This window comes from Scyliorhinus canicula, chromosome 6 (genome assembly GCF_902713615.1).
Source record: "Scyliorhinus canicula chromosome 6, sScyCan1.1, whole genome shotgun sequence".
NCBI lineage: Eukaryota > Metazoa > Chordata > Chondrichthyes > Carcharhiniformes > Scyliorhinidae > Scyliorhinus > Scyliorhinus canicula.
This window is the reverse complement of record NC_052151.1, coordinates 191,446,628-191,472,006: the sequence shown is the minus strand read 5'-3', so window position 1 is coordinate 191,472,006 and position 25,379 is coordinate 191,446,628. Positions and strand designations below refer to the sequence as shown.

General features: G+C 44.8%; 1 protein-coding gene across 15 annotated transcripts in view; it reads left to right on the top strand.

Annotated features, from left to right (window-relative positions):
* adgrb3 (adhesion G protein-coupled receptor B3) overlaps positions 1–25,379 on the top strand; it is a 920,539-nt gene that overhangs the window by 686,552 nt on the left and 208,608 nt on the right. For all 15 annotated transcript variants that reach the window (XM_038800688.1, XM_038800695.1, XM_038800692.1 and 12 more), the window contains one exon: positions 17,617–17,743. In XM_038800688.1, coding sequence (XP_038656616.1) covers positions 17,617–17,743 — 127 coding nt within the window. The remainder of the gene's footprint in view (positions 1–17,616; positions 17,744–25,379) is intronic.

Here is a 25,379-nt window from a genome sequence, read left to right as displayed (position 1 = left end):
CAGCACGGGAAACAGAAGAAAAGCCCGCGCTTTCCCTCTGCCCGACCCCAACCCCCCCCAAAAGAAAGACAGCAACCCACCCACCCTAGAAACAACACACAACCAGCTCAAAACAGCATAAAACAGCATAAAACAGAGACCCTTCCCACCAAAAGTTCACACAGGTATTTACAAACCCCCAACCCTCAGTCAGAGTCCAACTTCTCGGCCCGCACAAAGGCCCACGCCTCCTCCGGGGACTCAAAATAAAAGTGCCGGTCCTTGTAGGTGACCCACAGACGTGCCGGCTGTAACATGCCAAACTTCACACTCTTTCTGTGGAGCCTTCGTCCGGTTGTACCCGGCCCGTCACTTGGCTACCTCCGCACTCCAGTCCTGGTAGATCCCCACTACCGTGTTCTCCCACTTGCTGCTCCGCTCCTTCTTGGCCCACCTGAGCACGCACTCTCGGTCAACGAACCGGTGGAACTGCACCAGCACCGCCCGCGGCGGCTCATTCGGTTTGGGCCTCCTGGCCAGTATTCTGTGGGCCCCCTCCAGCTCTAGGGGCCCCTGGAAGGACCCAGCTCCCATCAGCGAGTTCAACAGAACGACCACATAGCCCCCAGGTCTGACACTTTCAGCCCCTCCGTGAGGCCCAGGATCCGCAAATTCTTCCGCCTCGACCAGTTCTCCATCTCCTCGAACCACTCATGCCACTTCTTGTGGAGCGCCTCGTGCATCTCCACCTTTACCGCGAGGGCCGCGGCCTCATCCTCTCTTTCAAAGGCTTGTTGTCGGAGCTCCCGGATCTCCACCCCCTGGGCTGTCTGCGTCGCCAGCAGCTTGTCCGTATTCACCTTCAGCGAGTCCAGCAGCTCCACTTTGAGCTCCTGAAAACAGCGCTGGAGAGTCTCCTGCTGCACCTGCGCCCACTGCCTCCATTCCTCGAGGCCTCCGCCGGCCGCCATCTTGATTTTCTTCCCTCGCTTTTTCTTAGGCGCTGCCACCGCTATTCTGCTGGCCCTGCTCCTGGTCAAGACCATAGACCACTGGGGATCCACTGCAGACACCTTCTCATGTCGGGAACCGTTGAGCAAGTACCGCTGGGGGCCCTTAAAAGAGCCCAAAAGTCCGTTCCTGGCGGGAGCTGCCGAACGTGCGGCTTAGCTCCGCATAGCCGCAACTGGAAGTCTACTGCAAATAATTAATAGCACAGAAACAAGCCATCCTGCCCAAAAGGCCTCTGCTGGCATTTACGCTCCACATGAGCTTCCTCCCATGAGACTTCATCTCACCCTGTCAGTACATACGCACATTCCATCCCCCTCACCTACCTCTACTCGCCTTCTACTTCAATGCATCTTAAATGTGCTGGAGTTCACAACTTGGGACAGCCATCTGCGGACTTGTTACAATGACACCATGTAAAACAGTTGAGATTTCAAGTACGAACCGACATGGTGATTACGGGCTAGCAGGGATGCGCAGTCATTATTTACATTTCCTATCCTTGACGTGCCCTAAGGCTATTAATAGTTTTACTTGGTGGCACATTGTCTATTTTAAAATAGGCCAGATATCACAGTGCACAGCGGAGTGATTTGAGTTAGGAGTTAGACGCCAAGAATTTACAAGGATCACCCACAATACCTGTAATGCAAATAACTTACCGGAAGTGTCCAGATTCTTGTAATGTTGGTAATTTACAAGGTGCTCTCACATTACCATAATGTTAGTTATTTGCAAAGTATGTTCACATTACCGCAAAGTTGGTAATTAACAAAATGTGTTCATATTACCGTAATGTTGGTAATTTACAAGGTGTGTTCACATTACTAAAATGCTGGCAATTTACATGGTGTGTTCACATTACCGTAATGTTTGTAATTGACAAGGGGTGCTCATATTACTGTAATGTTGGTAATTTACAAGGTATGTTCACATAACTGTAATGTTAGTAATTTACAAGATGCGTTGACATTGACGTGATTAATAATTTACAATATGTGTTCACATTGCCATAATGTTGGTAATTTCCAAAATGCATTCACATTGCCATAATGTTAGTAATTTACAAGTTGCATTCAAATTATCATAATGTTTGTAATTTATTAGGTCCGTTGACATTACTGTAATGTTGTTCATTTACAAAGTATGTTTACATTACCGTAATATTTGTAATTTACAAGGTGCACTTATATTACCATAATATTGGTAATTTACAAAGTGCTCTCATATTACCATAATAGAACATACAGTACAGAAGGAGGCCATTCGGCCCACCGAGTGCACCGAACAACTTAAGTCCTCACTTCCACCCTATCCCTGTAACCCAACAACCCCTCCTAACCTTTTTGGTCACTAAGGGCAATTTATCATGGCCAATCCACTTAACCCGCATGTCTTTGGACTGTGGGAGGAAACCGGAGCACCCGGAGGAATCCCACGCAGACACAGGAAGAACGTGCAGACTCCGCACAGGAGTGACCTAGTGGGGAATCGAACCTAGGACCCTGGCGCTGTGAAGCCACAGTGCTATCCATTTGTGCTACCGTGCTGCTCACGGTAATGTACAAGGCGCGTTCACATTATCGCCATGTTAGTAATTTACAAGGTATGTTCAAATTACCGTGTTGTTAGCAATTTACAAGATGCAGTCACATTACAGTAATGTTAGTAATTTACAAGGTGGGTTCACATGACCGTAATGTTGAGAATTTAAAGGTATGTTCACATTACCGTAATGTTGGTAATTTACAAGGTGGGTTCACATGACCGTAACGTTAGTAATTTACAAGATGCATTCACGTTACCGTAATATTAGTAATTTACAAGGTGTGGTCACATTACCGTAATGTTGATAATTTTCAAATTGCATTGACATTACCGTAATGCTCATAATTTACAAGGTGCGTTCACATTACTGAAATGTTGGTAATTTACAAGGTGCATTCACATTATTGGAATTTTGCTATTTTACAAGTTGCGTTCCCATTACTGTAATGTCAATAATTTATCAGGTACATACACTTTGCTATAATGTTTGATATTTCCATTAAGATAATATTGGTAATTTAAAAGCTGCACTGACATTACCAGAATTTTGGTCATTTACGAGGTTCGTCCACATAACCGAAATATTGAGTATTTACAATGTGTGTTCACATTACCGAAATGGTGGTAATTTACAATGTGTGTTCACATTACCAAAGTGGTGGTAATTTACAAGGTGCTCTCACATTACCGAAATGGTGGAAATTAACAAGGTGCTCTCACATTACCGAAATGGTGGTAATTTACAAGGTGCTCTCACATTACCGAAATGGTGGTAATTTACAAGGTGCTCTCCCATTACCGATATTGTGGTAATTTACAAGGTGGTCTCACATTACCGAAATGGTGGTAATTTACAAGGTGCTCTCACATTACCGAAATGGTGGTAATTTACAAGGTGCTCTCACATTACCGAAATGGTGGTAATTTACAAGGTGCTCTCACATTACTAAAATGGTGGTAATTTACAAGGTGCTCTCACATTACCGAAATGGTGGTAATTTACAAGGTGCTCTCACATCACCGAAATGGTGGTAATTTACAAGGTGCTCTCACATTACTGATATTGTGGTAATTTACAAGGTGCTTTCACATCACCGAAATGGTGGTAATTTACAAGGTGCTCTCATATTACTGAAATGGTGGTAATTTACAAGGTGCTCTCACATTACCGAAATGGTGGTAATTTACAAGGTGCTCTCATATTACTGAAATGGTGGTAATTTACAAGGTGCTCTCACATTACCAAAATGGTGGTAATTTACAAGGTGCTCTCACATTACCGATATTGTGGTAATTTACAAGGTGCTCTCCCATTACCAAAATGGTGGTGATTTACAAGGGGTTCTCACATTACCGATATTGTGGTAATTTACAAGGTGCTCTCACATTACCGAAATGGTGGTAATTTACAAGGTGCTCTCACATTACCGAAATGGTGGTAATTTACAAGGTGCTCTCACATTACCGAAATGGTGGAAATTTACAAGGGGCTCTCACATTACCGAAATGGTGGTAATTTACAAGGTGCTCTCACATTACCGAAATGGTGGTAATTTACAAGGTGGTCTCACATTACCGAAATGGTGGTAATTTACAAGGGGCTCTCACATTACCGAAATGGTGGTAATTTACAAGGTGCTCTCACATTACCGAAATGGTGGTAATTTACAAGGTGCTCTCACATTACCGAAATGGTGGAAATTTACAAGGGGCTCTCACATTACCGAAATGGTGGTAATTTACAAGGTGCTCTCACATTACCGAAATGGTGGTAATTTACAAGGTGGTCTCACATTACCGAAATGGTGGTAATTTACAAGGTGGTCTCACATTACCGAAATGGTGGTAATTTACAAGGTGCTCTCACATTACCGAAATGGTGGTAATTTACAAGGTGCTCTCACATTACCGAAATGGTGGTAATTTACAAGGGGCTCTCACATTACCGAAATGGTGGTAATTTACAAGGTGCTCTCACATTACCGAAATGGTGGTAATTTACAAGGTGGTCTCACATTACCGAAATGGTGGTAATTTACAAGGTGCTCTCACATTACCGAAATGGTGGTAATTTACAAGGTGCTCTCACATTACCGAAATGGTGGTAATTTACAAGGGGCTCTCACATTACCGAAATGGTGGTAATTTACAAGGTGCTCTCACATTACCGAAATGGTGGTAATTTACAAGGTGCTCTCACATTACCGAAATGGTGGTAATTTACAAGGGGCTCTCACATTACCGAAATGGTGGTAATTTACAAGGTGCTCTCACATTACCGAAATGGTAGTAATTTACAAGGTGCTCTCACATTACCGAAATGGTGGTAATTTACAAGGGGCTCTCCCATTACCGAAATGGTGGTAATTTACAAGGTGCTCTCACATCACCGAAATGGTGGTAATTTACAAGGTGCTCTCACATTACCGAAATGGTGGTAATTTACATGGGGCTCTCCCATCACCGAAATAGTGGTAATTTACAAGGGGCTCTCCCATTACCGAAATGGTGGTAATTTACAAGGGGCTCTCCCATTACCGAAATGGTGGTAATTTACAAGGTGTTCTCACATTACCGAAATGGTGGTAATTTACAAGGGGCTCTCCCATTACCGAAATGGTGGTAATTTACAAGGTGCTCTCACATTACCGAAATGGTGGTAATTTACAAGGGGCTCTCCCATTACCGAAATGGTGGTAATTTACAAGGTGTTCTCACATTACCGATATTGTGGTAATTTTCAGGTGCATTCAAATAACAAAATGGTGGTAATTTACAAGGTGCTCCCACAATACCTTAACGGTGGTAATTTACAAAGTGATCTCACATTACCGAAATGGTGGTAATTTACAAAGTGCATTCAAATTGCCCTAATGTTAGTAATTTACAAGGTGCGTCCACATTTTCGTAATGTTAGTAATTAACCAGGTGCATTCACTTTACCGTTATGTTAGTAATTTACAAGGGTATTCACATTACCGTAATGTTGGTCATTTACAAGGTGTGTTCACATTACCATAATGTTGGTAATTTAAAAGGTGTATTCACATTACCATAATGTTAGTAATTTAAAGGTGTGTTCACATTACCGTAAAGTTGGTAATTTACAAGGTGTGTTCACATTACCATAATGTTGGTAATTTAAAAGGTGTATTCACATTACCATAATGTTAGTAATTTAAAGGTGTGTTCACATTACCGTAATGTGGGTAATTTACAAGGTGTGTTCACATTACCGTAATATTAGTAATTTACAAGGTGGACCTCCGCTTGTGACCATGGAGTGATTGGTCACATAAAGGGCTGTTCCTCTTCAAAGTCACAGAAAAGGGCTCTTTTTACCCAGATCCGGGTGGAATTTTGATGAAAAGGCGTAGGTGAATGTTAGAGGGGTAGTTTAGCCCTGGAATGGTAAGTCTTCTGATCACCGGACCCGACAGAAAACAGTGAGAGGTTTGGCTTGAAAGTTGAAACAGTCTTGTGCTTCACAGACAGTCTCTTTCAGCATGCAGGGGGGGGGAGGGGCAAGCTGTCAGGAGAGGTGTTTGGAGGTGCAGGGGTCACAGATTCGGGAGATTGAAGGAGTGATCTCGGACCACGGCGATCGTGTGGTGCTCTGGAGGCCGAGGTGGGGCTCCTCGGAGACCTTTGAGGGCAAAGGTGGAGGAGCAGGAGAATACCTCGAGAAGGCAGAACCTGCGAATAGTTGGCCTGCCTGAAGAAGTGGAAGGTGTGAATGCCACAAGGTACGTCTCGAGGATGCTGGCGGGACTGGTGGCAGAAGGGGTGCTAGATAAGGCACCTGAAGTGGACCGAGCACATAGGCCTCTGAGGCAAAAGCTTAGAGCTGGGGAGACGCCGTGGGCGGTGATGGTGAGACTCCATAAATTTGTGGAGAAAGAGAAAATTCTATGGTGGGCCAGGGAGAAGCGTAGCTGCGACTGGGAGGGGAATAACGTCTGGATTTATCAGGACATCAGAGCTGAGTTGGCAAAATGGTGGGCAGGTTTCAACAAGGCCAAGGCGGTGCTGTGCCAACGACATATCAGGTTTGGGGTGCTCTACCCGGCGAAATTATGGGTGACGTTCGGAGGCCGGGAGTATTATTTCGAGACCCCAGAAGCTGCCGAGGACTTCATCAAGGAGCATAAACTGGGGAGAACTGAGTGGACAATGCTTGGGAACTAAGGTGCCGGCACTATGTAATGGTTGGTAGCATATTTGAAGTGGGTGTAGGGTATGGGGGATTTACACCTTTTTTGTTGGGGGGACGTTCTGTTCAATGTTGAGATTGTAAGGAGTTGTCGGGGTGAAAGGTCTATGTGGGGATGGATGTTCCCAACCCCCCTCCTGTTTTATGGGACTGTGTTTAACATATGTTTGTTTGCTTTTGGAAAAGGCTACCTGGAGTTCAGGAGACGTCCTTGTTTGGGTGGGGGAGGGTAAGGCCAGCAGGAGGCCTTCTTCTTTGAGCTGAGGAGTGGCGGAGGAGGTGGGGGGGTGGAGAGAGGGAGGGGGAGGTCATTAGATGTGCCTTTGGGCAGGGGCAGCCGCGTTAGCAGGTTATGCTGGTGAGCGGAAGTGACGTGGAGGGGGAGGAGGCCAAGAGAGGTGGCCGGGGGGAGGGGGAGGGGAGGGGAAATGGGGGGAAGGGGAAGGGAAAAAGTGGGGGGGGGGTTTCTGCGACGCGGCAGGGGGTGAGAGATGACATGGTCAAGGGCGAAGAACGGGGCCATCTGAGATGGGCTAGGTACAGAGTGGAATTAAAGGGGCAGGAGTTAAGTGGGGAAGATGAAGGACGGTAGAGGGGATTGGAGGCGCAAGCCTCCAGTAAGGTTGGTAACGTGGAACATCTGGGAACTGAATGGGCCGGTTAAAAGGTTGCGGGTTTTCGCGCACCTCAGGAGCTTGAAAGCGGGGGTTATCTTTTTGCAGGAGACACACCTCTGTGTGAAGGACCAGGTTAGTTTAAGGAAGGGGTGGGTCGGGGTTTGAGTTGAAATCGAGGGGTGTGGCGATTTTAATGAGCAAAAAAATCGGACTTGTGAATGCGAAGGAGGTGAGGTATCCAGGTGGGAGATATGTGATTATGAGTGGGATATTGGAAGGGGCACCGGTAGTGTTGGTAAATGTGTATGCCCCAAATTGGGATGATGTGGGTTTTATGAGGGGGTTGCTGGCAGCGATCCCGGATTTGGCCACATACCAGTTGATCATGGGAGGAGATTTTAAGTTTGTCCTGGAGCCGAGGGTGGATAGACAGCTCCAGGGCGATGGGTAGGGTACGAATGGCAAGGGAGCTGGGGGGGGGGGGGGGGGGGGGGGGTTATGGAGAGGATGGTTATGGTGAATCCATGGCACTTTCAGAAGGGAGTATTCCTTCTTTTCACACGTCGATAAGGTGTATTCGAGGATTGATCACTTTGTAGTGAGTCGGGAGATTTTGGTTGGGGTGGAGGGGGCAGAGTATGCGGGGATAGTTATCTCAGACCATGCACCCCACTGGCTGGATATTCGGTTCAGTACGGGACGAGAGCAGAGGCCGGGGTGGAGGTTTGACTTGGGGTTGTTGGCGGATGGAGGTTGGCGATAGGGATTGTGTGGTTTAATTAGAATGGGGCGGTGTCGGCGGGCATTTTTTGGGAAGCATTGAAGGCAGTGGTCGGGGGAGAAATTATATCATTTACGGTTCGTGCGAATAAAGAATAAGGAACGGAGGCAGGCAGCACGCGAGTAATATAAGACGGCTGTTGAATATGGCAATGAATCCGTCGAGAGCTCTGGTACCGGAGGTGGTGGTGTCCATGGAAGCGGAGACAGTATTTAATCGGGTGGAGCGGCGGTAGTTGTTCGAAGTTTTGGGAGGGTTTGGGTTTGGGCCGAGATTTGTGGCATGGGTGCGGCTGCTGTATGTGGCGCCAAGAGCGAGGGCGAGGACGAACGATATGAGCTCACAAAGCTTTGACTTACACAGGGGTACGAGGCAGGGGTGCCCGCTGTCACTGCTGCTATTTGTGCAGGCCACAGAGCCATTGGCGATGGCTCTCAGGGGGTCGGCAGAGTGGCAGGGGATTTTGAGTGGACAGAGGGAGTATCGGGTGTCGCTCTATGCCAATGTCCTCTTGCTGTATGTTTCGGATCCGTTGGAGAGTATAGGAAGGATTATGGGCCTGTTGGGGAGGTTTGGAGGGTTCTCGGGATACAAACTGAATGTAGGGAATGTAAGCGAGGTATTCCCGGTGAGCTGGCACAGCTGGCTACTTTAGAGGGGGTGCCATTTACGGTAGCGAGGGATAGGTTTAGGTACTTGGGGATTCAGATAGCGAGGGAATGGACGGAGCTTCATAAGTGGAACGTAACGAAGCTGATGGAGGAGGCCAGGGAGGATCTTAAGAAGTGGGATACACTGCACTTAACATTGGCGGGGACAGTCCAAGTGGTGAAAATGAATATTCTGCCGAGGTTCTTGTTTATCTTTCAGGCTCTTCCGATCTTTATACTAAAGGCCTTTTTTCGGAAAGTGGACACAATCATCTCTGACTGTGTATGGGCAGGGTAGGTGCCAAGAGTGGGGAGAACCCTGCTACAGAGGCAGAGGTAGTGGGGGAGGGGGGGGGGGGGGGCTGGCGTTGCCAGACTTGCTTCATTATTATTGGGCGGCGAATGTGGACAAGGTGCGGCGATGGTGGGAAGGTGTAGAGTGGGTTAGGATGGAGGAAGAATATTGTAAGGGGTCTATTTTGAAGCCTATGGTGATGGCAGGATTGCCAATGGCTCCGAGTAGGTATTCAGGGAGCCAGTGGTCCAGTCCACGATGAAGATATGGAATCAGCGGAGGAGGCATTTTAGTGTGGAAGGGATGTCGGTGCTAACGTGCTGTGCGAGAATCGTGGGTTTGAGCCGAAGGGGGGGATGGATAGTATACACAGGAGGTGGAGGGAAATGGGGCCAGTCAAGGTGAGGGATTTGTATTTGAATGAAGGGTTCACCAGTCTGGAGGAGATAAGGGAGAGGGTAGAGTTGCCGAGGGGTAGTGAGCTCAGGTATCTACAGGCTAGGAACTTTGTACGAAAGGTCAGGAAGATACACCCTGCTGGAGCGACTGCTGCTTCCGGATGTGGAAGGGGAGGGAAGAATTGGGCATATATATATATATATATACACACAAGTGGCTGGGGGAGCAGGGAGGTGAGCGGGTGGTGAAGATCAAGGAGACATGGGAAGCGGAGTTGGGAATGGGTATCAATTGGGGAGTATGGAGTGAGGTACTGCGCAGGGTAAACGGGACCTCCTCTTGTGCAAGGATGAGCTTGATACAAAGGTGACGCATAGGGTGCATATGACTCGGGCGAGAATGAGTGAGTTCTTTCTGGGGGTAGCAGATGATTATGAGAGGTGTGGGCTGGTGCCAGCCAATCATGCGCACATGTTTTGGGGTTGTGAAAAATTAGGAAGGTTCTGGGCGGGAGTGTTCGCGATCTTAGCCAGGATAGTGGAGGAGGGAGTGGACCTTTGGTGCCGATATTTGGGGTTTCAGAGAAGCCGGATCTCATGGAAATGCGGAAGGCCGATGTCTTGGACTTCGCCTCTCTGATTGCACGGCGAAGAATTTTTCTGGAGTGGCGGTCGGCATCGCCACCGGGGGTAGCAGCATGGTTGGCTGACCTGTATGACATCCTGCGGTTAGAGAAGATAAAGTCTGAGTTAAGGGGCTCAGCAGGGAAGTTTGAGAGAAGGTGGGGGATACTTGTGATAGTGTTTGAGGAGCTGTTCGTCGCAGGGGTTGGGGGTGGGTGATGGAGAGGGGGGGATGAAAAATTAGAAAAATCTATACAAACTGTATAGTTGATTGTTGTGAAGAATGTTTCCCGGGGTGTTTATTTGCTGTAACCTACTTTGATATAAGTTTGAATAAAATGCGTTTAAAACAAAACAATTTACAAGATGTGTTCACATTATCGTTATGTTAGTAATTAACCAGGTGCGTTCACTTTACCCTCAAGTTCGTAATTTACAAGGTGTATTCACATTACCGTAATGTTGGCAATTTACAAGGTGTATTCACATTACTGTAAGGTTAGTAATTTAAAGGTGGGTTCACATTACCGTAATGTTGGTAATTTACAAGGTGCGTTCACGTTACCATAATGTTGAGAATTTAAAGGTATGTTCACATTACCGTAATGTTGGTAATTTACAAGGTGGGTTCACATTACCGTAACGTTAGTAATTTACAAGGTGTATTCACATTACTGTAATGTTAGTAATTTACAAGGTGCGTTCACAATACCGTAATGTTAGTAATTTACAAGGTGTGTTCACATTACCATAATGTTGATAATTTAAAGGTGGGTTCACATTACCGTAACGTTAGTAATTTACAAGGTGCGTTCACAATACCGTAATGTTGGTAATTTACAAGGTGTGTTCACATTACCATAATGTTGGTAATTTCAAGGTGTGTTCACATTACCGTAATGTTGGTAATTTACAAGGCGGGTACACATTACCGTAACATTAGTAATTTACAAGGTGCGTTCACCATACCGTAATGCTAGTAATTTACAAGGTGCGCCCATATTACCATAATGTTAGTTATTTAAAGTGTAGGGCACCACGGATGCGCAGTCATTAGCACTGCTGCCTCATGGCGCCGAGGACTTGAGTTCGATCCCGGCCCGGGTCACTACCCGTGTGGAGTTTGTACATTTTCCCCGTGTCTGTGTGGGTCTCACCCCCAACAACTCAAAAAGATGTGCAGGGTAGATGATTTGCCGATGCTAAATTGCCCCTTAATTGGAAAAAAAATTGGGTACTCTGAATTTTAAAAACAAAAAAAAAGTATTACAAGGTGCATTCACATTACCCTCATGTTGGTAATTTACAAGGTGCATTCACTTTACTGTAATGTTGGTAATTTATAAGGTGCAGTCACATTACCGTAATGTTGGTAATTTACAAGGTGCGTTCACATTACCGTAATGTGGTAATTTACAAGGTGCATTCACTTTACCGTAATGTTGGTAATTTACAAGGTGCGTTCACATTACCGTAATGTTGGTAATTTACAAGGCTGCATTCACATTACCATAATGTTGGTAATTTACAAGGTGCGTTCACATTACCGTAATGTTGGTAAATTACAAGGTGCGTTCACATTCCCATAATATTAATAATTTATAACGTGGGTTCACATTACCATAATGTTGGTAATTTACAAGGTGGGTTCACATTACCCTAACTTTGCACCTTCAAAATATTCGGTATTACAGTAATGTGAACGCACCTTGTAAATGGCGACATTATGGTAATGTGAACACACCTTTAACTTTCGGTCATTTTGGTAATTTGCAAGATGTGTTCACATTACCATAATTTTGGTAATTTGCAAGGTGCCTTATCATTTATATAATGTTAATTTACAAGTTACACTTACATTACCACAATGTTGGTAACTTACAAGGTGCATTCAGATTACTGTAATAATTGTAATTTAGAAGATTTACATTTTTGCAATGTTGGTAATTACCGTAATGTTAGTAATTTACAAGTTGCATTCACATTACCTTACTGTGTCCAAACTACTGTAATATTGGTAATTGACAATGTGCATCCATGCTACTGTAATGTTTGTAATTTACAAGGTACAGTCACATTACCATAATGTAGGTAAGTTACACTGTATGGTCACAGTACCATAATGCACATTTTACAAGGTGTGTTCACATTACCATAATGTTGTCATTAACAAGGTGCGTTCACATTACCGCAATATTGAATATTTTTGAGGTGCACTCACAGTATCGTAATATTGGTCATTTTTAAATTGCAATCTCATTACCATAATTGTGGTAAGATTCTAGGTGCGTTCATATTACCATAATTGTGGTAATTTGCACGATACACTCGCATTACCATAATGTTCGTAATTTACAAGGTGCACTCACTTTACAATAATGTTGGTAAATTTATAAGGTTCTTTCGCATTACCTTAAATTTTGTTACCTAACAAGGTGCATCTGCGTTACCATAGTGTTTGTAATTTACAAGGTGCAGTCACATTGCTGTAACATTGGCAATTTACAAGGTTCAGTCTCATTGCCGTAATGTTATTTATTTGCAAGGTGCACTCATGTTGGTATTATTCAATGTGTGTTCACCTTACTGCAGTGTTGTCATTTACAAGGTGCATTACATTCCCGTAACGTTGGTAATTTTTGAGGTGCACTCACATTACAGTAATGTTCATAATTTACAAAGCACAATCACAGTACTGCAAAGTCGGTAATCTACAAGCTGTGCGCACATTATCGTAATGTTGTTAATTTACAAGGTGCATTCACGGTACCGTGATATTGGTAATTTTCAAGTTGCATTCACATTACCGTAATTGTGGTAATTTCCTAGGTGCGTTGACATTACCATAATTTTGGCAATTTACAAAGTCCTTTCACTTTAGCAAAATGTTGATAATTTAGCCAGTGTGCTTACAGTAATGTTGGTAAATTACACATTACCATATTGTTAATAACTTAAACGCTGCATTTACATTAACGCAATGTTGGTCGTTTACAAGCTACCTTAACTATACCGAAATGGTGGAAATTTACAGGTCGTTCACATTACTGTAAACTTTGGTCATTTACAATGTGCGTTGGCATTACCAAAATGGTGGTAATTTACAAGGTGCCTTCTCAGTACTGTAATTTTGGTAATTTACAAGGTCCTTTCACATTACCATTGTGTTGGTAATTTACAAGGTGCGTTAATATTTACGTAATGTTGGTAATCTACAAGGTACGTTCAGATTACCGCAATGTTGATAATTTCATGGTCTTTGCACATTACTATACTGTTGGTAATTTGCAATGGGTGTTCACATTACCATAATGTTTGTAATTTACGTGGTCCTTGCACATTACCGTACCGTTGATTATTTACAAGGTGTGCTCATGTTACCATAAAGTTGATAATTCACAAGATGCATTCATATTACCGTAATATTTGTAATTTATAGGATCCTTGCACATTACCGTACTGTGTGTTATTTACAAGGTGCGTTCACATTACCGTAATGTTGGTAATTTACAAGATGCATTCACATTACCGTAATGTTGATAATTTATGAGATTGTTGCACATTACCGTACTGTTGGTAATTTACAATGTGCACACGTTACTGTAATTTGGGTAATTGACAAGGTATTTTTCTCATTCTTGTAATGTCGATAATTTAGACAGTGTGTTCACAGAACTGTAATGTTGGTAAATTACAAAATAGTTTCAAATTACCATATGGTTGGTCATTGAAACGGTTCATTCACATTAACGTAATGTTGGTCATTTACATTACTGAAGTTTGGAATTTAGAAGGAGCACTCACACCAAAATGTTGTTAATTTACAAGGTGCACTCACTTTACCATTGTGTTTGTAATTTAAATGGTGCATCTAAATTATGGAAATGTTGTTAAATTACAGGGGGCATTCATATTGCAGTAACGTTCATATTTTACAAGGTCCAATCACCGCAATATTGGTAATCCACAAGCTGCGAACACATTACCATAATGTTGGTAATTTAGAAGGAGCACAGACTACTGTAATGTTGCTAAGTTACAGGATGCCTTCACATTACTGTAATGTTGGTAATTTAGAAGGTGCATTCACATTACCGTAATGTTAGCAATTTACAAGGTGTGTTCCTATTACATGAATGTTAGTAATTTACAAGGTGAGTTTGCATTACCATAATGTTAATAATTTATAAGGTGTGTTCATATTACCATAATTATGGTAATTTACAAGGTGTGTTCACATTACCGTAATGTTGGAAACTTAGAATGTACATTCACATTACCGTAATGTTAGTAATTTACAAGGTGTGTTCACATTGCCACAATGTTCGTAAATTACAAGTTGCTTTCACGTTATTGTAATGTTTAGTAATTTACAAAGTTCGTTCACATTATGGTAATGTTGGTAATTTACAAGGTGCGTAAACATTACCATAATGTTGGTAATTTACAAGTACGTTCACATTACCGTAATGTTGGTAAATTACAAGATGCGTTCATATTACTGTAATGTTGGTCATTCACAAGGTGCATTATCATTACCGTGATTTTGATCATTTACATGTGCGTTCACATGATCGCAATGTTGCTAATCTACTGTGTGCACACACATCACTGTACGTTCACAATACCACAATGTTGATAATTTACACGGTGCACTCACATGAACAAAATGTCGGTAATTTACCAGGGACTTTAAAATTGCCGTAATATTGGTCATTTACAAGGTGCATGCCCCTTACCATAAAGTTTGTAATTTACAATGTGCGTCCACTGTAGTCATTACTGTAGTCATATCTGATTCAAAGTTAGTTGTGTGCCTGATACGCCCACCTCCAGATCATCGGAGGTGGGATATAATTTGGAGATGTGCATCACAATCCTGTGGCAGCCATGCTGCACAGACCAATGTTGAAATTGTGGCAGATTGATTTTAGCTGTCTGAGACTCTGTGAATATTCTCCCATCCTAAACTCAGGACAGAAACTTGGGATTTAGCTGCATACTTATCCTGTAAAAGTTACACAGTTTAATACCCGGTCTAACACCTGTGTAACAAAACCAAGCATCACCTGCGACCACACCCCCCCCCCCCCCCCCCACCTCCCACTGCTGCTCCATCAGTCTCACCACTATGAGCTGACTTGCCCAGACCCCAACAATCCTCCCTCATCACCCAACAACCACCTAACCAATGGCCACCCAACCATCTCTCCATCGCCCGACTACATCCTCGACTACCTGACTCATCCTCCAACCACCCAGACGTACTGCCCCAATATCCACACTACCCGATGAATGCCCTGGCCACCCAATTTAGTCCCCACCCCACCGACCAGGCTTGACTAGCCCCAAACACCCAACTACCTTTCCAACCAAATAACTACCATCCTGACTTACTTGACTACCCCACCAACCAGATCTGACTACCAATGACCTACTCACCTGCCTAAAAATTCACCCACCAACCCATTGCTTCCACTCATCCACCTACCCAGCTCACCAACCTACCCACCCAGTCAGCACCTCACTTATGCATTCCTAAACTCATTCATTTACTGGAATATTTGTATGCAGCAGCTAATGTCATGAAAGAGGGCATGTCCACATGCAAAGATTGACCCATGACACCCCGTGGCCTCCCAGCGGCATTCGTGGGCAGGGTGCTCCATTTAAGAAACTGCATGGTCCAGTGCCCTTTGATGGCAATGGCCTCCTCCTGGCCTCAGCGGTCGATCACTGGGGCCTGGCCGCAATGTCTGCCAAGGCCACCATTCATGGTGGCGCCGCTGAGCTATTGGCTTTCGGATTGGGCTGGCGGCTCTTGGGAATGATGGGAGGGGTGGGGGGGTGGGGGGGTGGTGGAGGGTGTGGGCTCCTGTCCTTATTGGGATGACAGCCACATAATTGGACTGCCCGGCAGATGACCTTTCATCAGATCTGAAGAAGTCAGAAATGTGATGGTGAAGAGTGTGGGAAAAAATAACAAAAGAGAAAGTCTGTGATAGATCGGAAAGCAGGAGAGATTTAAATAGCTAATGGAACTGTGATGCACGGATGGATGAGCAGCAAGGTGGCACAGTGCCTAGCACTGCGGCCTCGCAGCACCAGGGACTCGGGTTCAATTCCGACCTCAGGTGACTCTGTGGAGTTTGCACTTTCTCCCCGTGTCTGCGTGGGTTTCCACCGGGTGCTCCGGTTTCCTCCCACAGCCCAAAGATGTGCAGGATAGGTGAATTGGCCATGCTAAATTGGCCCTTTGGGTGGGGTTGGGGGGGATTGGTCCCAGGTAGGGTGGTCTTTCGAAGGTCAGTGCCGACTCGACAGGCCGAATGACTCCTTCTGCACTGTATGGATTCTATTTTATAATTCTGTGGAGTGGAAATGGGACGAGCAAAAAAATGTTACTGTGATGTTTAATTGCTGGCCAGCACGGAGAGGGTGGGCCGAAGGGCCTCTTTCTGTGCTGCCAAATTCTATGACTTAATTGTCAGACATTACTGTAATACATCGAGTCGGTGATTGTAACCTGATTGCAGATTCTGTAGCTGTGTAAATTAAAAAAAAACCCTCTTTCTATGTTCCAACCATTTCCCCAGACCAGAGTTAAGACTGAGTGACTCCCCCCCAGCCCCAGTGTGAAAAACAGTTCAGTCAGCAATGCTTCCTTGTTGTGTTCTGGAGAACTTTATAAGCCGACGTAAATAAGCAGGGTTCTCTCAAAATACAAATGATAATAATCGAACTGGCTTTTTTTTTTATTTTGCAATTGCCTTCAGGTCGTGCATTCGGAATATAAAATCTATTATTTCTTTCCAGTAACGCTGGCTGCTACTGTGTGTGTGTGTGTGTGTGGTTTGCACCATTTGTGAGCGTTGCCCGGGGTAGGGCTGGCGATGGGGCGGCTGTTACTGACCGGTTGAAGGAAAGCGGGGCGGCTTTCAAGGATGACGCTGGAAAGCACAGTACCTGGACCTTCTTGTTATTTAAAAAAAAAGGCGACACTCGGCCTCCATCTCTCTCCTCCACCCTCTGCCTGACGATGCACCTTGTGTGTTTAGTTTGTGAGAGAAATCCCTCCCTTTCCACCCTGCTCCTCCTCGCCGCCTGCAGCAAAAACACATCCCCTCCTCCCACCCCCCCCCCGGCCGGTAACTCGCTGATGCTGTCCGTTTTCACGGTGCACACACTCACACCCTGAGGGAAAGCTCCTAGAGTGAGACTCCAGGCTGGATGTAGCAGCAAATAGTCCATTAACATCACTGCACGCCGGCGTTTCAATCCAGCAGCGCGGGTATTGCTTTTGTAAACAGTAATGAACAAATGTATCTTTCGTGTTGCTATCCAGTCGAGATGTTACAATGATTCCTGCCCTGTGTGTGTGTGTGAGATTGTGTATATGTGTGTGTGTGTGTGTGTGTGAAATAGTTACAGTGTGTCTGCCTCTCCTCCCATCTCTCTCTCTCTAACTGTCCGTCAAATCTAATGTATTCCTTCTTCCAGGAACGAGTCTACCGGCGCCTGGTCCACTCTGGGATGTAAAACTGTGCTTACCGATGCATCCCATACCAAATGCCTGTGTGATCGCCTGTCGACATTCGCCATTTTGGCTTACCAACCCACAGAAATAGTAAGTAACCAAGGGGAGAAATAAATAATCTTCATTAACAAATTCCCATTTTCTTTCAAACTGTGGCAGATACGAAATGTCATCCCCCCACCCCCCCCCCCCCTTCTCTCTCTATCTCTCTCTCTCTAAAGCGGCTGTGTAAAGGATCACTGTCTTACTGCATCTAAATCCTCCAGTCATGTGGGGGGGTTTTAATAAAAAAAATTGATTATGGTTTTACACTGAGTAATGATAATCTGGGGATAAGGGAGAGGAACTAGTCAACACTTGGTTGAAATGGAACCTAAATGGGGATTAGCTGCTCCTGCCACCTTGTACAGAATGTGCCTTTTTTTTAAAAGACCTGATTTTTTTTACGATGTGCTACTGAGAACAGTAAGGTTTATTCTTGTTGAGGAGTATTGCTATGTTCGTCGCTTTTGAGATCAAACTGCGATATTTTGAATGCCTTTGAAAAGTAAAGGAGAAATTCCTCCACATTGTCATGGAGACTCAGAAATGTGTGTTGGGGTACCGTTTATTCGTGCTGAATCCCCTCACCCGCGTGAATTGACCATTCACGCCCTGTTTTAAAAGGAGCAGAAACTAGCTCGTTTTATATGTCAGAGAATAAAGAGACTCGTTGGCCAGCGAGACCAGGTACCTAATTGATCACCCGTCCAAGAAGGCAAGGATAGAAGCTCCTAATATTAATCAGAGGTTTTTTTTTGGGGGGGGGGGGGGGGGGGACTGGGAGATTACATTCTGTTGAGAGTACTTATCTGCCCCTACACACTCCCAAGTAAAGTGCAGAAAGGGTGGTGGTGTGGTGAGGTACAGGTCCCCATCATGTCTTGTGTGTGTTCCCTGTGTGTGAGGTACTGATTGATGTTACACCGTCCACTTTAAGACTAGCAGATGACATACCGTCCTAAAAGTGCCTGATTGCAAGGCAAACTTGGTATTTGCTGTGGCACAGTGTTTGGTGCTGCCACAATACTGTAAATCCCGGACGGTTTTACACTGGCGGCTTGCTGGCGCCATTGAGAGAAAACTCCTGTAAGTGGATGGGGAGGACAGATAACTTTACAACAAAAATAATCTTTGGCTAAGTGATGCCCTTTCTCATTTTCTCTTGGTCACAAAAATAAAACCTCACTGGCAGTGATCAGGCCTGATCTGGAAATCATGGCGCAGGACCCTGCCTTATCCATATCTGAACGGCTGGTAGTGCCAGTGTCACTCATCATTGCCACCACAGGGGGTGGTTTAGCTCACAAGGCTAAATCGCTGGCTTATAAAGCAGACCAAGCAGGCCAGCAGCACGGTTCGATTCCCCTACCAGCCTCCCCGGACAGGCGCCGGAATGTGGCGACTAGGGGCTTTTCACAGTAACTTCATTGAAGCCTACTCGTGACAATAAGCGATTTTCATTTCATTTCATTTTCATTTCATTTCACAGTGCTGAAATAGTTGGTGAAATATACACTGGGCTTTGTACATGATATGTGATTTAAGGGAGTCTGTATTGGCTTTGGTTTGGTTGACACTGGAGTGTATGCCTCTGTTGATGAATATTATGAACATACTTTGGTTACAGGGCCCAGTTGGTTTGTGAGCAACGAAGATGCAGAACATAATTGACGGGCAACATTTCTTCATTTTTCACAAAGAAAGTCTAAAATATGCCTTTAAATTTTTTTAAATATTCCTTTACATTCCCCACTTGAAGGTACGGATGGTAGATGCATGCATGTCCCGATACAGTGACACTCCTGTCAGTCTGCATTACTTCACTCACTGGCGAGTTTTAATGTGTTGTTAGTGTTACTGACAGGGAAGAGAAAGATCTGAAACCCCTTTTCCCTTTCTTTATTGTCCATAATCCGTGTGTTCCTCTGAGAAGAGAGATGGGGGGGAGAGTTAAGTCCTGAATGAGCGGTCAATTTGAATAACAAGCAACAAGCTTTTTGTGGATTTCCCCCCTCCCCCCCCCCAAAAGACTAACCCAATGTCACTCACTCACCACCCTCACACCCTCGGGGCTAAATACCGTTAAAGAGGATAATGCACTTTTACAAGTTACAAACGAAGGAATAGATGGTAAGTCTAATCTCAATGCAGACCTGGTGAAGAGGAGGTTCTTTTCCTCTTTTGAAGTGTAGCTAGGTGAATACAGTAGCCAAAGTTGTATATCAAAGTCATTTCAGGAAGAGGTGAATTTTCAGCAGGTCATGAAGTTAGTTGTTTGTAAACTTATTACCAGGAGGTTGGTTTTCTGTACTGGTGGACTTGAAAAGGAACAGGCTTGAAGATCATACAGTGTTGCAGTCTTTAGTTCGAAGGAATATATATTTCTACCTTTCCTGCTGTTTTTTTGTCGTGTTGCTTGCAAACTGATGTGTTGCTTTCTGCTAGTTGGGGTAAAAAGATTTGTTACCTGTAGTCAGCTTTGGTCATGCTCTATTGTTCATCCAGAATGATTTGAAGTTGGAAGCCAGTGCTGCACAATGAGGGCTGGATGGTGGACATTAGCACCTACTTATGATGAACTGGTTTCTCTACAGCTCTCATTTTGTTTAATTCCGAACTCAACGACAGTAGGTCTGAGAGTACATAGATTTTTGGAGTTTTGGGTAAGTCTGAAAGCACGAGGAGGTGATAATTCCATAGGTGGTTTCGTCTTGGTATGTCTGTTCAAGAGGGAGCATCCAACTCTTGGCCATTCAATTAGGGACTTTCTGGAAACTTGAAATAGATGTGTCTATGCAGAAATTGGGAAAAAGTCACCTGATCCTCGGCAGCCATCAAGACAATCTTCTACTGTCCATATTTAAAAGGGAAGGCCGTTCTAGAAAATTCTGCACTGAATGCAGTCAATGTTTAAAGTTATTTATATAACACGTCTTTGCTGAGCATGACAATAGTGTAAAATACCAGACATTGCTGTAATTCTTCCATGTTTATGCTTTGGTTAGATAGTCTTAAAAGAAGAGAAACCCTGTGCAGTCAGTGGAAAATATTCATATACCAGTCTAGACACCTATGCCAATAAAACAGTTACTACTGGAAGAAGATCCACAAGAGTTTTCCCTTATCCCTACAGGAGATATAATCATGAGCAATGAAATAAGGTAGTATTTGGCCCACTGAGGTAGCACCCTCGTGCAGAAGGCTGGCGATTCAAGCCCCGCTCCAGGATTTCACATAAATCAGGCGGGGAGTGACCGGTAATGCTATAACCACATGAAGCCCCTGAACCCTGGCAAATCTCAGTCTTATTCGTCCCAATGTGTCTTAATCGCTAGTTTGTTTTGTGGGCCTTGAAGTTTGTGACGATGTGTTTGTAATAATGTTGCCTCATGAGTCTCGAAGCCTATTTTGGAGCACTAAAACATGTTGCAATGAGCAACATGAGATATATGCTAATTAGTGGAAAATTCCATTTAAGTCCCACCTCAAGTTTGCGGTCCGAAATTTGGTACCGAATTGAGAACGCCCCCCCCCGGCATATTTCCAGTGGTAGAGTTGGCTTGCCATTAGATATCGGCAGGATCTTCCAGTCCCGCTGAAGCCAACTGGGTTTGCATGGCTCACCCAGCCCGACACAGGGGGTCGCCTGACAGGAAAGGCCAGGAAGTCCCAGCCAAGAGCTCAGAGACTGTGATCTGGATTGCCACTGCATGTACCGGCACTATAGGGGGTGCAGAGGATATTCCGGAGTTGAGAGGATTGGCTTATGAGGAGAGACTGAGTGACTGGGACTATACTCTTTTGAATTTAGCAGAAGGAGGGGAGATCTGATAGAAACATATAAAATTATGAATGGAATAGCTAAGATAGAAGCAGGGAGGTTGTTTCCACTGGCGGGTGAAACTAGAACTAGGGGGCACAATCTCAAAATAAGGGAGAGCAGATTTAGGACTGAGTTGAGGAGGAACTTCTTCACCCAAAGGGTCACGAATCTATGGAATTCCCTGCCCAGTGAAGCAGTTGAGGCTACCTCGTTAAATGTCTTCAAGGCAAAGATAGATAGATTTTTGAACAGTAAAGGAATAAAAGGTTATGGTGAGCCGACGGGTGGAGCTGAGTCCGTAAAAAGATCAGCCATGATCTTATTGAATGGCAGAGCAGGCTCGAGGGACCGGATGGCCTATCCTGCTCCTTGTTCTTATGTTATAGTGGTGAGGGAGTGCTGCACTGTTGAAGGTGCTGTACTTCCGATGCAACATTGACAATAATAAGTTGCATTTGTATAGAACCCTCAGTAGAATCATAGAAAATCAGAGCAGGAGAAGGCCATTCAGCCCTTCGAACATGCTCCGCTATTGCATCTAACTCAATAGTTTAATCCCGCTTCTCCCGTATCCTTTGATTCCCTTCACCCTAAGTGCTATATCTTTTTGAAAACGTACAATGTTTTGGCCTCAACTACTTCCTGTGATAGCAAATTCCACAGGCTCACCACTCACTGGGTGAAGAAAGTTTGCCTCATCTCTGTCCTAAATGGTCGAACCCGTATCCTCAGACAGTGACTCATGGTTCTGGATACACCCACCATAGGGAACATCCTTCCTGCATCAACCCTGTCTAATCCTGTTAGAATTTATTGGTTTCTATGAGATCCCCCCCATATTCTTCTAAACCCCAGCGAATACAATCCTAACTGATTCCATCTCTTCTCATGCGTCAGTCCAGCTATCCCAGGAATCTGTCTGGTAAAACTTCACTGCACTCTCTCCAGAGCAAGAATATCCTTCCTCAAATAAGGAGACCACAACTGCACACAAATTCCAGGTGTGGCCTCACCTAGGCCCTGTATTATTGCAGCAAGGCATCCCAGCTCCTCTACTTGAATCCTCTCGCAATGAAGGCCATCGTACCATTGCCTTCTTTGCCGTCTGCTGCACCTGCATGCTTATCTTCAGTGACTGGTGTACGAGCACATTCCCCTCTCCTAATGTATGGCTATTCAGATAATAGTCTTCATTCTCGGTTTTGCTACCTAAGTGGATAGCCTCGCATTAATCCAAATTATACTGCCATCTGCCATTCAACTTGTCCAAATCACACTGAAGGATCTCTGCATCCTCCTCACAGCTCTCCCTCCTACCCAACTTGGTGGCATCTGCAAATTTGGCGTTATTACATTTTGTTCCCTCATCTAAATCATTAATATATATTGTGAACAGCTGGGGTCCCAGCACCGTTCCCAGCGGTACCCCACTAGTCACTGCCTGCCAATTTGAGAATTCCTACTCTTTGTTTCTTTTTTCTGTTTCTGTTTTTTGGGGGCAGCAGGGTAGCATGGTGGTTAGCATAAATGCTTCACAGCTCCAGGGTCCCAGGTTCGATTCCCGGCTGGGTCACTGTCTGTGTGGAGTCTGCACGTCCTCCCCCTGTGTGCGTGGGTTTCCTCCGGGTGCTCCGGTTTCCTCCCACAGTCCAAAGATGTGCGGGTTAGGTGGATTGGCCATGCTAAATTGCCCGTAGTGTCCTAATAAAAGTAAGGTTAAGGGGGGGGGGGGGTTGTTAGGTTACGGGTATAGGGTGGATACGTGGGTTTGAGTAGGGTGATCATGGCTCGGCACAACATTGAGGGCCGAAGGGCATGTTCTGTGCTGTACTGTTCTATGTTCTATGTTTCCTGTCTGCCAAACAGTTTTCTCTTCACCTCAACACACTACCCCTAATCCCGTGCGCTTTAATTTTACATGCTAAGCTCTTATGCGGAATTTTCTCAAAAGCCTTCTGAAAGTCCAAATATACACACATCAACTGGCTCCCCTCGTCAACTCTACCCGTCACATCCTCATAATGTAGTAAAACATCCCAAGACACTTCACAGAAGACCGAACCCCACATAGAGATACTCAGCAGAAGTAGAAGCTTAGTCCGAGAGGGTTTCAAGAAGTATCTGAAAGGACCCGAGAGATTTAGAGAGGGAGTTCCGGAGGCTGTGTGCAAGGCTAGAACTGGCATAACATAATGGTCCCAGAGGATTAATAGGCCTGGAGAGAGGTTACGGCGATAGGTAGGACCAAACCATGGAAGTACCTGAAAACCAGGATGAGAATTGAACCAAGGTCCTTGCTGTCTCTTTAGGCTGGCTATTAAAAATAGCTGAGCATTGTTTTGTGAAAGCACAATGACTTGTCCTAGTGCTGTGGCATGCAGTCCTCCCTGAAAGCCATTACTGCCAAAAACATATTGACTGGCCATTCATCGCATTGCTATTCATGGGATCTGGTTCTGTTGAAAACGGATGGTATGTTGGCCTACAGAACAACTGTGACTACATTTTAAAGTAAATCATGGTGCCTGTACTGATTTGAGGCAAAGTTAAATTATTATATAAAGGCAAGTTGCCTTTTGATTCCTGCACAGTCAATGCCATATTGAACACCCACTATAACAAGTGTTTAGTGTGGGAAGCTGCTCTCATTTTCTGCTTTCTCGATATGTACAAAATGCCTCACACGCAATCTATTCCAAAATTGGAGTCAAGGTGCCTGTTGATAATGGGACTGACTTTAGAAACTGAAAATATAACAATATTCTTTTGTCACGTGCTATCAAGGACCAGCAGTCCATTTTCATTGGATCACCAGTGCAATTGATTGGTACATGAGACCTGCCAAGCATACCAGTCAGTGTTTCTTTTCATATATCGTGTTTTATCTTCTTTACCCACCCATACTGATAACTGGAACTTCCACTGTCACACCTTGTGTTCATCCCCATAGACAAGTGGTGAGCTGCCTTCTTGAACTGCATGGTGTAGATACATCCACTATGCTGTTAGGAAGGGAGTTCCATGATACTGACCCAGCAACAGTGAAGGAATAGCGTGTAGTTCCAAGTCAGGATGGTGTGTGATTTGGAAGGGAAATTGCAGATGGTGATATCCCCAGATATCTGCTGCCCTTGTCTTTCTAGGTGGTGGAGGATGTGGGTTTGGAAGGAGCTGTCAAAGGAGCCTTAATGAGTTGCTGCAATGCACCTTGTAAATGGTACACACGGCTGCCACGGTATGTAGTGGTGAAGGGAATGAAGGTTTCAGGTGGCCAATCCAGCAGGCTGCTTTGTCCTGGATGTTATTGAACTGTTTGAGTGTTGTTGGAACTGTACTCATCTAGGCAAATGGAGTGTATTCCATCGGAATCCTGATTTGTGCCTTGTAGATGGACAGACTTTCACGAGTCAGGTGAGTTGTTCTTGTAGCCACAGTTTATGTGCTGGTTTAGTTCAATTCCTGGTCAATGGGATAATTCGGCCATGGTGATGACGTTGATGATCAAGTAGCCATGGTTAGATCCTCTCTTGTTGGAGATGGTCATTGCCTGGCATTTGTGTGGTGTGAATATCATTTGCCACATATTAGCTCAAGCCTGAATGTTGCCCAGGTCTTGCTGCATTTGGCTATGGATTGCTTAAGTACCTGAGGAGTTGCGAATGTCGCTGACAATTGTACAGTCATCAGAGAAGAACCCCAATTCTGACCTTTACTACACCTGTCTTGGGAGAAAGTGCCCCATCAGATTTTTTGGGGGGCGCTATGAGGGCCATTGGGGTAGGTGCAGGACGGAGTCAGGCCTGCTGGCTCCCAGCGCAGGTCAGAGTCGTACACGTGGGCTGCCTAGTGTCAAAACGGGCT